Source organism: Apium graveolens, unplaced genomic scaffold, assembly GCF_009905375.1.
Source record: "Apium graveolens cultivar Ventura unplaced genomic scaffold, ASM990537v1 ctg100, whole genome shotgun sequence".
NCBI classification, from domain to species: Eukaryota; Viridiplantae; Streptophyta; class Magnoliopsida; order Apiales; family Apiaceae; genus Apium; species Apium graveolens.
The window spans coordinates 99,456-114,632 of record NW_027417058.1 but is presented as its reverse complement, the minus strand read 5'-3'; the positions used below and the strand labels follow the sequence as shown (position 1 = coordinate 114,632).

Genomic DNA, 15,177 nt, shown 5'->3' with positions numbered 1-15,177 from the left:
CACATCTTGCTTCTCTGCAACTCCAACAAATCCAAGGTTTTCAACATGCTCGAGATGTCAACACTATCAAAGGTGATATTGATGAGATGAAAAAGGCCATTTCTGACAAGATGGACTCTAAACTTCCAGAAGCTACAATGCTTGACATCAAGAGACAGCTTAGAAAAAATTCTGATCTTGCCACAAAGATAGATGCATTGGATACAAGAATGACAGCAATGGAAGCATCTCTTACATTAATTCATCTACATCAAGCTCAATAAACAGACTTGCTTCAGAAACTAGTGGCTGCACACACCTCCTCTACTCAACTTGTTGATAACAAAAAGGGGGAGAAAGAGAATTCTAGGAGTGAGGGGGAGTAAAAAGTGTTCGACATTGAAGTGAGCAAAGTTATTGTGCCTTCAATTACTTTCATCAAGCCACCAGCCAAAGATAGCATTGATCTGATAAATGAAGCAGCAGCCAATTTAAGAGCAGCTGAAAAAAAGCAGTTGAAGCCAATCAACTGGGAGAAAATTGATGAGGATATTCATAAGAATTTTGGGCTAGCAAAGAAGCCAGAAAAGTCAGCTATTCATCACTCTCAAGTTAGGCAAATCAATGTGGATGAAATAAACTTGAACTATCTTGAAAGAGGACAACCATCCTGCATCAAGTCTCCAAAGGATGAAGTACTTTTGAAGCCAAGGGTGAACTATCCAAAATCATCACTAAAGAACCCTTTGGATACAGTATATGAAACACCAAAGCCTGATGAGAAGAAACTGTTATTGAGATCCACTACCTTCTACAAGGATCCAGCTGATTCAGCTTTAAAAAGGAGAATTGCTAAAGTTTTCAGGAATGGTAAAGAAATTTGTGTGGTGGCTGGACATCCTCAATTTGCTTAAGCAAAGAGAGAAGAAAAGGCAAGATTGAAGCAAGAAAAGAAGCAAGATGTTCTAGATGCTAAAAAGGCTAAACAAATGAAAGAGCAAGTTGCTATCTTGGCCAAGCAACAAGCTGTGAAACCAACACAACAAATTCCTGCTCAGCCATCTGAAATCACTGAATCTCAAGATCCAAAGAAGCAAGTTGAACCACAACAGAAGAAATCTCAAAGATACAAGAAATTGGCCAAAAGAACCCAAATCAGATAGAAGAAAACAACAGAAAGCTTGGAAAGAGATCCGGACCTTCAAAGAATTAGATTAATCTGCTCAGGCTAGAGGAGCACCTTGAAAATAAATGTGAGCTAATCTTTGTACATTTTGTTATTTGAAGCACTTTACAGTTTTATCTACTTACCTTTAAAGTTGTATTTTTAGAGTGTTTTGTTATCATCAAGTTTCTCTTAATTTATGGCTACAATTCTAATAGACATAAATTGGGGGAGATTGTTGTGGATATGTTGTGAACTTGATGATTTCATTAACAAAACACCTTAGTAGATTTTACTTAGTGAAAAATATAGCCCTCGATGGATAAAGAATATAGTCCCGATGGATGACTCAATATAGTCCCGACGGATGATGATCAATTATCCATCGAGTGAGTAGCTTGTGTAATAATGAGTCTGTAGCACATTTCTGCATACACCTTGTTTAGATTCTATAGTAGCACTCAAGTCATGTTAACTTTAATTAGATATGCAGAATAGGTTGAACAATTGTACATAGATGATGTCTTGTAATTCTGCATAAATGAAATGAAGTCAAGTGCAAGATAGCTACCCGACGGATAAACAACAATGCCACTCGACGGATGATCAACAAGGTAACCCGACAGAAGATCATGTACCCGATGGATAATCAATTCGAACATCTGTTGACAGTGACAACACAGTCACATGCATCGAGTGTATGCAAAAGGAATGTGGAAGCCTATTCAACTGGGTTTTAGAGAACAAAGAAGCATTGCCATTTCCATGCTATTATGAAGATATTCAAAGATGTTGGAATAGAGTAATGAAGCAACATAGTATTAGACTTGATAGATTTTGTTTTATTATCTTGTCTTATTACTTTGTAATCTTGGTGATATATAAACCAAGAAGCAGCAAATAGAACAACAAGAACACTAAGCAAGAAAATTCTAAGAGAAACATTTGTAAGCTATATTCTTAGCATTTCTCTGAAAACTTAGTTGTTCACATTTGTAAGCAGCTGTGAGCAAATCTTGCTACACAGAGTTCTCTTGATATAATATATATCTCTGGTGGATACATTCAAATCCACCAGAAAGTTTTTAAGGACTTGTATTTTTAATTACTTGTGTTTTGATTTTACTAACTTCTTATTCCGCATTTTGCAAATCAAACACTTATATATTATTAAGATAAAACATTTTATAATTTGTGAAAAAGGTTCAAGAATTCCATTCAACCCCCTTCTGTAATTCTTGTTGAATTGTAATTCTTGTTGCATTGTTAGAACTAACAAAGATTAATAATTATAATATAAGTACAAGAAAAATGGAAAAGAAGCAAACAACAGTGATATTTCAGAAGCGGCAAAATTGCCGCGTTGTTTTTAACAAAAATTATAACCAAAAAACTAAGTAATCACCGTCTCTCTCCAAATACTTTCTCTCTCAAATAATACAACTCTCTCTCTTCCAGACAAAATTGGGGGTCTTCAAAATTTGGGGTAATTCATCAATTGGGGCTTCGGTTGAAATCTTTATGTATCTATCCGCTTTCCCTGCTCTCCCCCTCTGTCTCCCCCTATGTCTCTCTCTGTTTTACAAGATATTTAACATTTCTTCTTTGCTTTCTCGATTGTTAATATGATTTTTCTCACTCATTTTTCTCGCTTTTAACATAATAACAAGGTTTAGATATTGATGTTTCCAAGAAGCTTCTTTGTTCAGGATGTGTTTTTGACTTTCGTGGTTGAAGATTATGTAAAATAGGTATTTGTATATTTCCGCTATTGCTAATCAATTGGACTTTTCTAGACGATTATTTTCTGTTTGATTGATTATTTTTTAACTTGCTTGTTAAAATCTGAATTTCAGCTATGTGATGGTTTTCGATAATGACTTGAGTGTTCTGGGTTATGTATCGGACTATATCTGCTGCCTATATGGATTACGTGGTGCCTACGGAGTTGTAAGTCTTGACATTTTCAATTTTCTCAGTGTAGGGTGTTTATTTTCTGCTCCTGAATGGTGAAAAAAGTAGCAAAGAGTGTGAGCTATTTGTATGTCACAAAAATGCTATTTGAGCTATTTTCTTCTTTTATTGTAATATGTATTTTTAGCTTGTTTTATTGTAAGTGGTTGTGTACTCATAGTTTATTTTACTTATAAGGTATGTGTTACGCAAGATTCTGAAGTATTTGCTCGAAGAGGTCTTCAAGGAATTGTTGGGGAATTGTTGGACAGAAAAGATGAGACATGCATGAAAGCAGAAATTTGTTCTGAGCTTGGCTTAAATCAAATTTTAGAACGTAATATGGTACACTTGTCTTCTGGGGAGTTTCAGAGCTTCCTCCCTTATTTAAAAAACTCAGGGAGCCAAAGGAGAGGTGTGTCCGGTGTATATTTGACTATTTATACATGTCATAACTTCCACAAAATATGTTGGCCGCCATGTTACCTCGTTATGTGTAAACAAAAAACTAAGCAGAGTCTATAGTACAGTTGCATCCCCGTTATATAGTACAGTTGCACCAAGCTCCCAATACATGATGTACGAGGATCTTGCAAGTACTTTCCATATTCCTTATATATGGCCTTACTAGTGACACTTCTGGAGTCTTAGTTACTTCGTAGAGATGTTAATAGAAACCTGTTCACTAAAAGCTCTCCTATATTTTCCCGTCTCATATTGACATCTATACTGTATGCTTAGTAGCCGATTAGATTATTACCGGACCATCTTCGGTATGATATTGAATATGATAGTTGTAAATGGGCTCAGCACAAAAGCTTTCTATCTCCCTCTAAATTTTCTAATTCTTTTCTTTTAATGGACGACTCTCTTTCATTTTCTCCCTTTGTTTCTGTATCTATTTATGTTTCTCTAATTTCCATTCATCTGTAGTTTTTTATTGAATAAAGTTAGATAACAAAGTTGATGTATGTTATTTTTTAGCACAAATGAACTTGATACGGCCGGGCTGATGCTTAATATTTTATTTATTTAATGCTTTAAATGATGGCAGATACGGGGAAGTCAACAATTAGGGGTCAAATACTTTTCCTTAGTGGGCAGGTTGATGAGCGTACAATCCAGAAGTACGAGAGAGAAGCGAAGGATATGAACAGAGAGAGCTGGTGAGACACCATTCACCTCCAATTTATAAATTAGTTGAAAGTTTCATTTTGCTGGTACATTTTGGAGTCAGAACTTGAGTCTGAAAAATCACTGCTCCCTGTTACTTGTTTTTAGAAGTATTAAATATTGGTAGCTGCCTATCTCCCCCTAGATGTATGTATATGTCATGACAAATCTCCCCCCCCCCTCTCTCTCCCTCCCGCAAAATGACCCTAGAGGAGAAAATTGGCCAGATGACACAGATTGAAAGAAAAGTGGTTGAATCTGATGTCATGAAGAACTAATTTATTGGTAAGTTTGGGCCTTCTTATACTTAGTTTTATAATGGAATTGTATTTTCATGTCTCACTATACATGTCTCAACTTGTGGTCCTGACAGGGAGTATGTTTAATGAAGGAGGGAGTGTTCCAGGTCCAAGGGCATCTCCTGAGGCTTGGGTCAACATGGTCAATGATTGTTCTCTGTTTCCCCCGGTCAAAAAGGCTTCGAAGGTACATGCTGAGGAACTGGAACCAGTAGCACGATATAAATATCCTAGCATGAGTATAACCCGGGGTAGTTAAATACACTAACACCGTCACACATTCGGCCTTGTCTTTGACAAGATTGGAACCCTCGACATTTGTAAAAGGAGTGAGAGCAGATTTTGAATAATACAGTAGTTATGACAACATGAAATAGAATTCTTGTCTTAAATTTTGTTTATTTTACATGTATGCTTATTAATTTAGGAAAAATTGTAATTGTTGCCAATTTTGGTATTGACAGGCCCAAGGGAACCGGTCACTATGACAAGTTTTATGATGATGGGGTGTATAATTATGGTGGTTGTGGAACACCTGTTTATAAGTCTACAACTAAGTTCAGCTCTGGTTGTGGCTAGCCTGCTTTCTTTGAGGGTCTCCCTGGTGCCATTAACCGCAATGTATGCCTCCTTTATTTAATTTAATTTGACATTCCATTGAAGTCCTAAATTAGGCTCCGGATGAGATCTCTATCTGTTGTATTGTCTTAAATGTACTTGGTTATCCTTCGGGATCACATTTGGGCCTGTAGCATTATTATGTTTGATATACGTAAACCTTTTTTAGATTAATTATTTAGCTAAAGAACTGATATAATTTGATCATAAGTTTCCTATATATATTTAAGTTTTCCATGGAAACCAGTACTGATGCAACACAAAATGAGTTGCTTCCGCTGAGGGTAATTGTGCAAGTTCTCTTTTTGAGCAAGCTCGAGCTGCTAAGGAGGGACAGGAAGTGGCCAATCTTAAAATGAAGCTCGCTGAGGATGAAGATTTAGACGAAAACTTTACAAAGGTAACTACTACTCCCTGTGTTTTTGTCATTTGACTCATTTCTTCCCATTGGAATAGATTTGAGCTAATTAGCTTGACTAGAGGCAGGGAAATTGGACTAGCTGACGTAATAGAGCGGATTTGCTTCCAGTCCTTTTTAGGATAACCTGGTTGTAGTGTACATATATATATTCGTGTTGTACATATATACAAAGCCGTAGTGGTATTAGTGGATTAGAAATCTTGCCATTTGTTAGTTACAATACTAGTTGCAACAATGGGGAGCTTGAGCCAAATGCTGGATAAGAACATTTTAAAGTTTATCCGGGTTCTAGTAATCGGGTTCTAGTAATCGATGAGGCAAGTTCCAATTACTTTTTTTTATTTCTTATAACTTTCTGGTCTAAGATTGCTCCATGCTGTGATAACAGGATAAATTGATAACATGTACTATTTTCCCATATATTAATAAGAGTTACAACTGTCTCATATATAGCAGAACATACTAAAATAAATCCCACAACTTTAGTTACGGTGTCTTGGGGTTGCAGAATCCAATCTATGGGGTTTCTTGGGGTTGCAGAACAATATATATTAAATTATAAACTTAACTTATATTTACATATCTATATCTTCAATAAAATAATGTTCACTTTTTTATATTTTCAGTTATTCTAGATTGCTGAATAATTTTAAGAGTCAAGCATGCCACTAGTACAACTAACTAGTGTTTGATCTGAATTGGTGTTTCGATTATTTTAAAAATATTGTTCAACGATTCAACCGTATGGATTTCGATAGATATATATAATAGTGAGATAACCAAAATTTTATATCAAAATAATTTTATTTGGTTTGACATTTTAACAGTCAAGCATCAGTTTGACTTGTATAGCTAACTAGTGTTTAATCCTTGGTGTTTCGATTATTTTAAAAATATTTTTTAAAGATCCAACCGTATGCATGTTAATAGATATATATAATAGGGATATAACCAAAATTTAATATCATAATGATTTTATTTGGTTTGACATTTTAACAGTCAAGCATCAATTTGATTTGTACAACTAACTAGTGTTTAATCCTGAATTGGTGTTTCGATTATTTTAAAAAAATTTTTCAACGATCCAACCGTATGGATGTCAATAGATATATATAATAATGATATAGCCAAAATTTCATATCAAATAATTTTATTTAGTTTGACAATTTAACAGTCAAGCACCAGTTTGACTTGTACAGCTAACTAGTGTTTAATTTTGATTTGGTGTTTCGATTATTTTAAAAATATTGTTGAACGATGCAACCGTATGAATTTCAATAGATATATATAATAGTGATATAACCAAAATTTCATATCAAAATAATTTTATTTGGTTTGACATTTTAACAGTCAAGCATCAATTTAACTTGTACAACTAAGTAGTGTTTAATCATTAAATGGTGTTTCGATTATTTTAAAAATATTTTTCAATGATCCAACCATCTGGATATCAATATATATATATATATAATAGTGATATAACCAAAATTTCATATCAAAATAATTTTTTTTGGTTTGATATTTTAACAGTCAAGCACTAGTTTGACTAGTACAATTTATTAGTGTTTAATCCTGAATTGGTGTTTCGATTATTTTAAAAATATTTTCAAACGATCCAATCGTATGGATGTCAATAGATATATATAATAGTGATATATCCAAAATTTAATATCAAAATAATTTTATTTGGTTTGATATTTTAACAGTCAAACACCAGTTTGACTAGTAGAGTTAACTAGTGTTAAATCTTGAATTAGTATTTCGATTATTTTAAAAATATTTTTCAATGATCCAATTGTATGGATGTAAATAGGTATATATAGTGATGTAACCAAAATTTCATATCAAAATAATTTTATTTGGTTTGACATTTTAACAGTCAAGCTTCAGTTTGACTATTACAGCTAACTAGTGTTGAATCTTGAATTAGTGTTCCGATTATTTTAAAAATATCTTTCAACGATCTAACCGTATGGATGTCAATAGATATATATAATAGTGATATAGCCAAAATTTCATATCAAAATAATTTTATTTGGTTTGACATTTTAACAGTCAAGCACCCGTTTGACTTGTATAGCTAACTAGTGTTTAATCTGAATTGGTGTTTCAATTATAATAAAAATATTATTCAACGATCCAACCGTATGTATTTCAATAGATATATGTATTAGTGATATAACCAAAATTTCTTATCAAGATAAATTTATTTGGTTTGTCATTTTAACAGTCAAGCATCAGTTCGATCAGTACAACCAACTAGTGTTTAGCTCTAAATTTGTATTTCGATTATTTTAAAAATATTTTTCATCGATCCAACCGTGTTGATGATAATATATATATATGTGTGTGTATATATCAGTGATATAATCAATGTTTCATATTAAATTATTTTATCAAAATATTTATTTTTTCTGAAATTCTTGAAATGTCATCCAAACAAATAAATATTGATATTTATATGGTTGGATCATGAAATAATATTTTTTTAAAATTGAAATTATCAAAAATTATGTGTTAATTTATGAAGAAATCCGTCATAAATTATTATCTGCAAAAAAATTGAGAAAAGACAAATTTACCGCCCAAATTTTGGGAAAAAGTTAAATTCCCCTCTTTGATAACTTACGACGAATTTTAATTTCCGTCGTAAATTGGATGTTTCAATATTTTCCGTCACAAATATTTCGTAGTAAATTTAGATGAAATATTTTTTTATTTAATTTCAAATTAAAATTTTAATAAAAATATTTAACTTACGACGAAATGTTCAAATCGTTGCAATTTCAAATGATTTTTATTTTCCCGCCAATTGTTTTTGGGAAAAAGTTAAATTTCCCTCTTTGATAACTTACAGCGAATTTTAATTTCCGTCGTAAAATTGACGATGCGATATTTTCCGTCACAAATATTTCGTTGTAAATTTTGATAAAATATTTTTTTATTCAATTTAAAATTTTAATAAAAATAATTAACTTGCGACGAAATGTTTAAATCGTCGCAACTTTAAATAATTTTCATTTTTATTTTTATTAATTTTATTAATCATAAGTTGGGCGCGCATTTTTTCCCGTCGTAATTGGCCTATTTTATTGTAGTGGAGTTACTCATGACTCGAGAATTGTTTGGAAGTTTTGTTTCTGTTATTTGAATTCGCGCACAACTAATATTTGTTGTATATATATATAGAGTCTTATTTTAATACAAACTAAATTAAAATACAAACTACACCTTCCACACACAATTACACATTATTCCCTCCATTTTTAATTGAATTTTTTCCGTCAATTAGTGAACTCTTTTTAAAATCTAATTTCACTATATTTTTCTACATCATCCAATAATCAGTATGAATACCATATTTGATATGTTTCGACGATAAATCACTAATTATGTCTACGAGAATCACTAAAAGTACTGGTTCTGAAATTAGTACTGATTTCAGTTTACTGATTCGGGTAAGTTGAATAACTGATGTGTCGTCAAAATATAGCAAATTTGCTATGCAAATCGATGAGTGGGAGATGAATAAAAATACGGTATTTTTTTTTTAAAGTTAACCAACTAATGGGAAAAGTAAAATTAAAACGAAGGGAAAAGTGATTAAACATGCGGGTGTAGTTTATATTTTAATATTGGTTTGTATTTGAGTATTTGCCAATATATATTATATACTAAAAAAATCACATCCATTCATATCACTGATGATAACTAAATAGTCGTCAAAAGAGAATATCCAGAAAATAATATGTATTCAGATTTAAGGGAATTAATCAGGAGCCAACGTGGGTTGGGGGGCAGTCAGCCAACCCACAACAATGAAACATTGCGGGAGGAAGCAATGTTTCAATACGGGTCTTGACTTCCGCAATATTTCATTGCGGGATGTCGCCATGCACAGGAAACATTGCGCACTCCGCAATGTTTCATTGTTGGGTAGGCTCCCGGTTTTTAATGTCCAAACTGCCTCTCTCTTTAGCTTATTCTAATATTTAACTTATTTATATAAGTATAAAAATAATATTAATGTTCAATAGTAATTAATTTTTTAAAATATGTTAACATTAAATATAAGTAGTAGTAATATTTTAAAATATTATCAATTTTAATAATAAATTTATCAATTTTATTTTTTTCTGTACTTTTTCTTTAAATTATCGTATGAATAATTTTAGTTTAAAAAATAATATTATTAATTTTATACTTTTTAGTGAATTGAGTTATTTTAGTTTAAAAAATTTATCAACAGTCAAACTTATTTTTTGTGCAAAACTTATTTTATGTGCCAATATTTAATAAGAATTGACTGGTCACACACCGCAATGAAACAATGCGGCAGTTTGGACACCCCGCAATGCTTCATTGCGGCAATTTCAACAGTCAAATATTAATAAGAATTGACTGGTCAACAGAGCAGAAGCTTGACGGACACACCGCAATGAAACAATGCGGCAGTTTGGACCCCCCGCAATGCTTCATTGCGGCTATTTCAACAGTCAAATGAATTTTTTCAGCAAAATTTTTTCTGTGCTAAATTTAATTTTGTGAATTTTAAAATTCAGATTTTCACCTATAAATAGTCCTGCCTCATCTCATTTTTTTTCAACATTCTCTTCTCTATTTTCATTCAACATTATCTTCTCTAATTTCCGAAAAATGGTTTGCTACTATGATTATGACAATAATAAGGTAATTATCGATGGTGTGGCTTATGACGGGCCTGAAGGAGAAGAAGACATGGCAATAGCTCTCCGCCGTATTCAAATGGCGCTTGAGCGCAAGAAAAAAAAAAGAAAATGAAGCTAAAGCGAAGGCGGAAAAGTCGAAGAAAAAAAAAGACGACGATAAGGGTGATAAAGGCGGTTCTTCCAACACCGTTAAAGTTTGATCATTCCCGTCGACATAAAATGTTATTATGTATTTTTTTTGAAAAAATATTTGAATGTACTCCATTTATGTTTGAATGAAATAAATTATTTAATGTTTTATTTTTCTTGTACTTGTCCAATTTATTTTATCAAGTTTAAATTTTAATAAACAAATATAATGCTAAAATTTGAAAATGTGAAAAACTAAAAAAATGAAAATTTATCGAATTTTCGTTATCTATAAAAAATATAAAAATGGACATTTTACCTGAATTCTTTCGAAATAGAAAAGGACACGCATGCTTCTAATTTCTCATGTCCACTAATAATCTCTCAATATCTAATTCTTTGTTTAGATAATTGCATGAGATAATTGATCCGACGTTGATATTATTATTAAGTTACTCTTATAAACATTTATATTTTCAAAATAACATTTAACATATTAAATGAAATATAATAAGTCTAGAAACTATTTTTTATAATTATTTTTGATTAATTTTCTAATTTTAAAGAAAATAACAAAAATAAACAACCCAACCGCAATGTTTCATTGCGGTGGACACTTCCCCCCGCAATGAAACATTGATGGGGTACGTTGTAAAGTTTTTTTAAACTGCAAATATTTACAGTTGTTGGCTTGGGGGTTTGTACAGTGCCGCAATGTTTCATTGCGGCCATCGCAATGAAACATTGCGGCCGTGCATTTAATGCACACACCTACCTTAAAATATCTGTATTTTTGAAACATTGATGTTTTTACTGCTTCTTAACATTCTGCTCAAATTTATTCTTCTGAAAAAAAGGTTAGTATTCAATATCCATGGCTTCTTATTTATTTGATTATTCAAGTTCATCTAGTGATCATAACGATTCTAATTATGTTACCCCCCACACAAAAAAGAGGGTTTATCATAAAATCTTTAATGATGATGAAGTAATAGATGTTGATAGTATTGAAGATAAAGTTAATGATCCGGGGAAGCGAAAAACACATAGTGATGATGATGTTGGTTTCGGTTGGAAGAATCACGATGTTCACGGTGATTCCGATGATAGTAATGATTCTTTTAATGGCGATGATGATAAAAAAATTAATGATGAAAATTTTATTGGAAATATGAATGATGTAGTTCCTTGTGTTGGTATGATGTTTGATTCGTTGGATGAAGCGGAAAGTTTTTATCGAGGTTATGGTCGAAGTATAGGGTTCGAGGTAATTATTCGAAGTAGTCATAAGCATTCAAGAAATGGTGGTATATCGTCACGTTTGTATATATGTCGAAAGGGTGGAAGATTGGGCCCAAAACCCTTGGAAGTTGAAGATAGGGCTAAAGGGAAACGACCTCGAGATGTTATTCCTCGAACTTGTTGTCGTGCTCGTATGTGTGTTGCTCACAAAGTAAGCTCAAACAAATGGGAAGTAACCAAGGTCAACCTAGAGCACAATCATGCTATGGTTACATCGGATAAGGTAAATTTCATGCAAAGATCACGCAACATAGATCCGTTTACCCGATCTTTGATTGAGTTATTCAACAGATCGGGTATCGAGACCCCGAAAGTGATGAATTTACTTAGTGAGACGTGTGGTGGTATTGAAAAAATTGGTTTTTCCGCTCAAGACGTACGAAATGTAATACGTAACATTCGAAGACGGGTTTTTGATTCCGGTGATGCGGAGTGTGGATTGGTTTTGTTACGAGACTTGCAAAAACAAAGTGATGGCAATTTTTTCTACCGAGTGGATGTGGATGAGGAGAATCGGGTTAGGGGTTTGGTGTAGGTTGATCCTCGTTCGCTTAACGCGTACAAGAATTTTGGAGATGTGGTGACTTTCTACTCGACATATCGGACTAATAGGTATGACATGCCTTTTATTCCAATTACGGGAGTGAATCACCACTACCAAAATATTTTGTTTGGATTTGCACTTATAAGGGACGAGAAAGAGACTACTTATAGATGGGTTTTGAAGACTTGGTTGGAAGCGGTCGATAACAAGCTACCTATTACCATTATTACGGATGAAGACATCGCTTTAAGAAATGCCATTTCCGAGGTTATGCCTAGCACCAACCATACATATTGTACGTGGCATATTAGTAGCAAGTTTGCCGAGAAACTATCTACTTTGTATACTCAATACTCGGAGTTCAAGACGGATTTTAATGCATGTATCTACAAGTCATTGTCACCAACGGAATTTGAAGGTAGGTGGGAGGACTTGAAAGAGAAATATGATCTTGAAAATCACAATTGGCTAAATGATATGTATGCAATTAGACGGCAATAGGTTTTTGCTTTCACGAAACAACATTTTGCCGCCGGTATGACTACCACCTCAAGGAGCGAGTCTATGAATTCATTTTTTGATGAGTATGTGAAAGCGTCGATCGGGTTGAAAGAATTCATTGAGAATTCACAAAAAGCTTTGGACTCACAATATTTACGGGAGGTTCAAGCCGATTTTGACACCGAGTACAAGGAAAAGAGACTATTCTCTAACTCGTTAATGGAGATACATGCCTCCAAGATATACACAAAAGAGATGTTTAAGCGATTTCAAAAAGAGCTTCAAAAAAGTCAATCTTTTGTTGTGAAAAGTATGAAAGGTTGTGGAGATTATCTTTCAAAGATGTATTTGGTAGAAAAGTCCACATTGCCGGAGATTAATAGAAGGAAATTTTTCTTGAAGGTTTCCATCGACGAGAGTTATTCTTGTACAAGTAAAAAATTTGAACATTCCGGGATGATTTGTAGACATATGATCCATTACCTTAACAAGAAACAAAAGACGATGATACCGCCAGATCTTGTAACAATGAGGTGGACAATAAACGGAAACAAAGTTGCGGGACCTCTACCGTGTACCCCTTGGATGCTTGGTAATGTTGTAGAATCTCAAACGGCAAGATATAGTGGATTGTGTAAAGCTTTCCAAGGTTTGTCCGTTGTTGGTAGTTGCTCCGTTCCGCGGTACAATTACTTGATGAGCGTGATCAGGAGAGAAAAGGAGTATGTGATTAAGTCTTTTCCGGGAGAAAAGAGAGAGAAAAAAATAAATGAGGACTATGAAAGTGATGAAGAAGATGATCCGTTATTAGATCCCCCAAGGTCACAAACAAAAGGACGTCCAAAAGCGGGTAGATTCAAAAGTGGTATCGAGACGTCAAGTTCAAATAAACAATTTCGAAAGTTAAGCAAGTCAGTGATGGAATATTCATTAGTCAAACTAAATATATTTTTGATCTTTTAAAGAAGTTTGATCTAATGGATTGCACATCTGCAAAAACTCCCATGATCACTGCAACTAAATTTGAACTAAACACTACTGAAAAGTCTGTGGATATTTCAAGTTATAGAGGCATGGTTGGCTCACTTCTATACTTAACAGCTAGTAGGCCAGATATAATGTTTGCTACATATTTGTGTGCTAGATTTCAGGCTGATCCTAGAGAGTCTCATTTAATAGCTATTAAGAGAATCTTCAGATATCTCAAAGGAACACCAAACCTTGGCATTTGGTATCCTAGAGATTCTGGCTTTGATCTAACTGGTTATTCAGATGCAGATTATGTAGGTTGCAGAATTGATAGAAAAAGCACAACAGGAACCTGTCAATTTTTAGGAGACAAGCTTGTGTCCTGGTTTAGTAAAAAGCAAAATTCAGTTTCTACTTCTACAGCTGAAGCTGAATATATTGCTGCTGGCAGTTGCTGTGCACAGATTTTATGGATGAAAAATCAATTGCTAGACTATGGTTTGCAAGTTGAAAGGATTCCTATTTTCTGTGACAACACAAGTGCAATTGCCATCACTGAAAATCCAGTGCAACATTCAAGGCCAAAGCATATAGACATCAAGTACCATTTTATAAGGGAACATGTAATGAATGGTACTGTAGAGTTACATTTTGTTCCAAGTGAGAAGCAACTTACAGATATTTTTACCAAGCCACTGGATGAATCCACATTTTCTAGGTTGGTAAGTGAGTTAGGTATGCTTAATTACTCTTGAATTTATCTAAATTATTTTGCAAGTTGAAAAGTAGCCAGAAATTTAACTGATTTTTAGTATTGGATGAAAATTTTGGCTAAGTCAAAATTTGCATCTCGACGGATGACCGTTATCCATCGAGTTGAGTCATCCGTCGATATACAAATTGTAAATAAAAATCAATTACTTTTCTGGAGTATTTTAAAGCTCGACGGATATCAACTTATCCTCATCCGTCGAAGTGTCTAAATCTTAACCGTTAATTCCCTGAACATTATTCATCGAGTATACTTACAGTTTGTAAGCATTACACGACGGATAATGGGTGGAATTTTTACAGTTTATTTTAAAACGGCTATTTTAGACAATTTCTATTGGGTAATTTACTTCTCTTTATTATTTTTATCAGTTGATTTTGAGTAAAGTATAAAAGTTTATTTCATTCTAATCATTTTCTTTTATCATTCTCAAATTCAACTGTGATATTTCATTCTCTCTCAAGCAAAAATCCTCTTTCTCTTCAAGCTTTTCTTCTCTAACAATGGCACCCGTAGTTAAGATCATGTCACAGACTGGGTTCATCTATGAGAAGAACAACTTCACGGCCTTGATCAATAAGGGGATTCAGCAATCTGAAGACTATCATAAGATGATGGACTTCGTGAACAACTGCAAGTTAAGTTTTGCCATGCTGGAATCACC

General features: G+C 33.2%; 3 protein-coding genes across 13 annotated transcripts; all 3 read left to right on the top strand.

Annotated features, from left to right (window-relative positions):
- Positions 1–2,522: 2,522 nt before the first annotated feature.
- LOC141699665 (uncharacterized) lies at positions 2,523–5,806 on the top strand. 11 transcript variants are annotated; one of them, XR_012566065.1, is made up of 7 exons: positions 2,530–2,895; positions 3,001–3,094; positions 3,296–3,512; positions 4,152–4,263; positions 4,481–4,555; positions 4,644–4,756; positions 5,034–5,806. XR_012566065.1 is itself a non-coding variant. In XM_074503514.1 (6 exons), the coding sequence occupies exons 3-6, from the start codon at positions 3,008–3,010 to the stop codon at positions 5,146–5,148; spliced, it is 531 nt and encodes a 176-aa protein (XP_074359615.1). In that variant the 5' UTR covers positions 2,527–2,667; positions 2,815–2,895; positions 3,001–3,007; the 3' UTR covers positions 5,149–5,806. The 11 variants fall into 11 exon arrangements, 6 of the variants coding, with proteins under 6 accessions (XP_074359615.1, XP_074359614.1, XP_074359617.1 ...); XR_012566067.1 differs by lacking the exon at positions 3,296–3,512 and having other exon boundaries at positions 2,523–2,895; XM_074503514.1 differs by lacking the exons at positions 4,481–4,555; positions 4,644–4,756 and having other exon boundaries at positions 2,527–2,667; positions 2,815–2,895.
- A 6,540-nt stretch (positions 5,807–12,346) lies between these two features.
- LOC141699662 (protein FAR1-RELATED SEQUENCE 5-like) lies at positions 12,347–12,772 on the top strand. The gene has a single exon (XM_074503510.1). The coding sequence runs from the start codon at positions 12,347–12,349 to the stop codon at positions 12,770–12,772; it is 426 nt and encodes a 141-aa protein (XP_074359611.1).
- Positions 12,773–12,808: 36 nt separating this feature from the next.
- Positions 12,809–13,506, top strand: LOC141699661 (protein FAR1-RELATED SEQUENCE 5-like). Its single transcript, XM_074503509.1, has 2 exons — positions 12,809–13,387; positions 13,441–13,506. The coding sequence occupies exons 1-2, from the start codon at positions 12,809–12,811 to the stop codon at positions 13,504–13,506; spliced, it is 645 nt and encodes a 214-aa protein (XP_074359610.1).
- The last annotated feature ends 1,671 nt before the right edge of the window (positions 13,507–15,177 follow it).

Coding starts and splice junctions, on each gene's coding strand:
- LOC141699661 (XM_074503509.1), top strand. CDS start 12,809: ATGACTACCACCTCAAGGAGCGAGTCTATGAATTCATTTTTTGATGAG. Junction 13,388..13,440: donor ATGTTGTAGAATCTCAAACG/GCAAGATATAGT, acceptor CGTTGTTGGTAG/TTGCTCCGTTCCGCGGTACA.
- LOC141699665 (XM_074503514.1), top strand. CDS start 3,008: ATGGTTTTCGATAATGACTTGAGTGTTCTGGGTTATGTATCGGACTAT. Junction 3,095..3,295: donor TACGTGGTGCCTACGGAGTT/GTAAGTCTTGAC, acceptor TTTACTTATAAG/GTATGTGTTACGCAAGATTC. Junction 3,513..4,151: donor CTCAGGGAGCCAAAGGAGAG/GTGTGTCCGGTG, acceptor AAATGATGGCAG/ATACGGGGAAGTCAACAATT.
- LOC141699662 (XM_074503510.1), top strand. CDS start 12,347: ATGCCTTTTATTCCAATTACGGGAGTGAATCACCACTACCAAAATATT.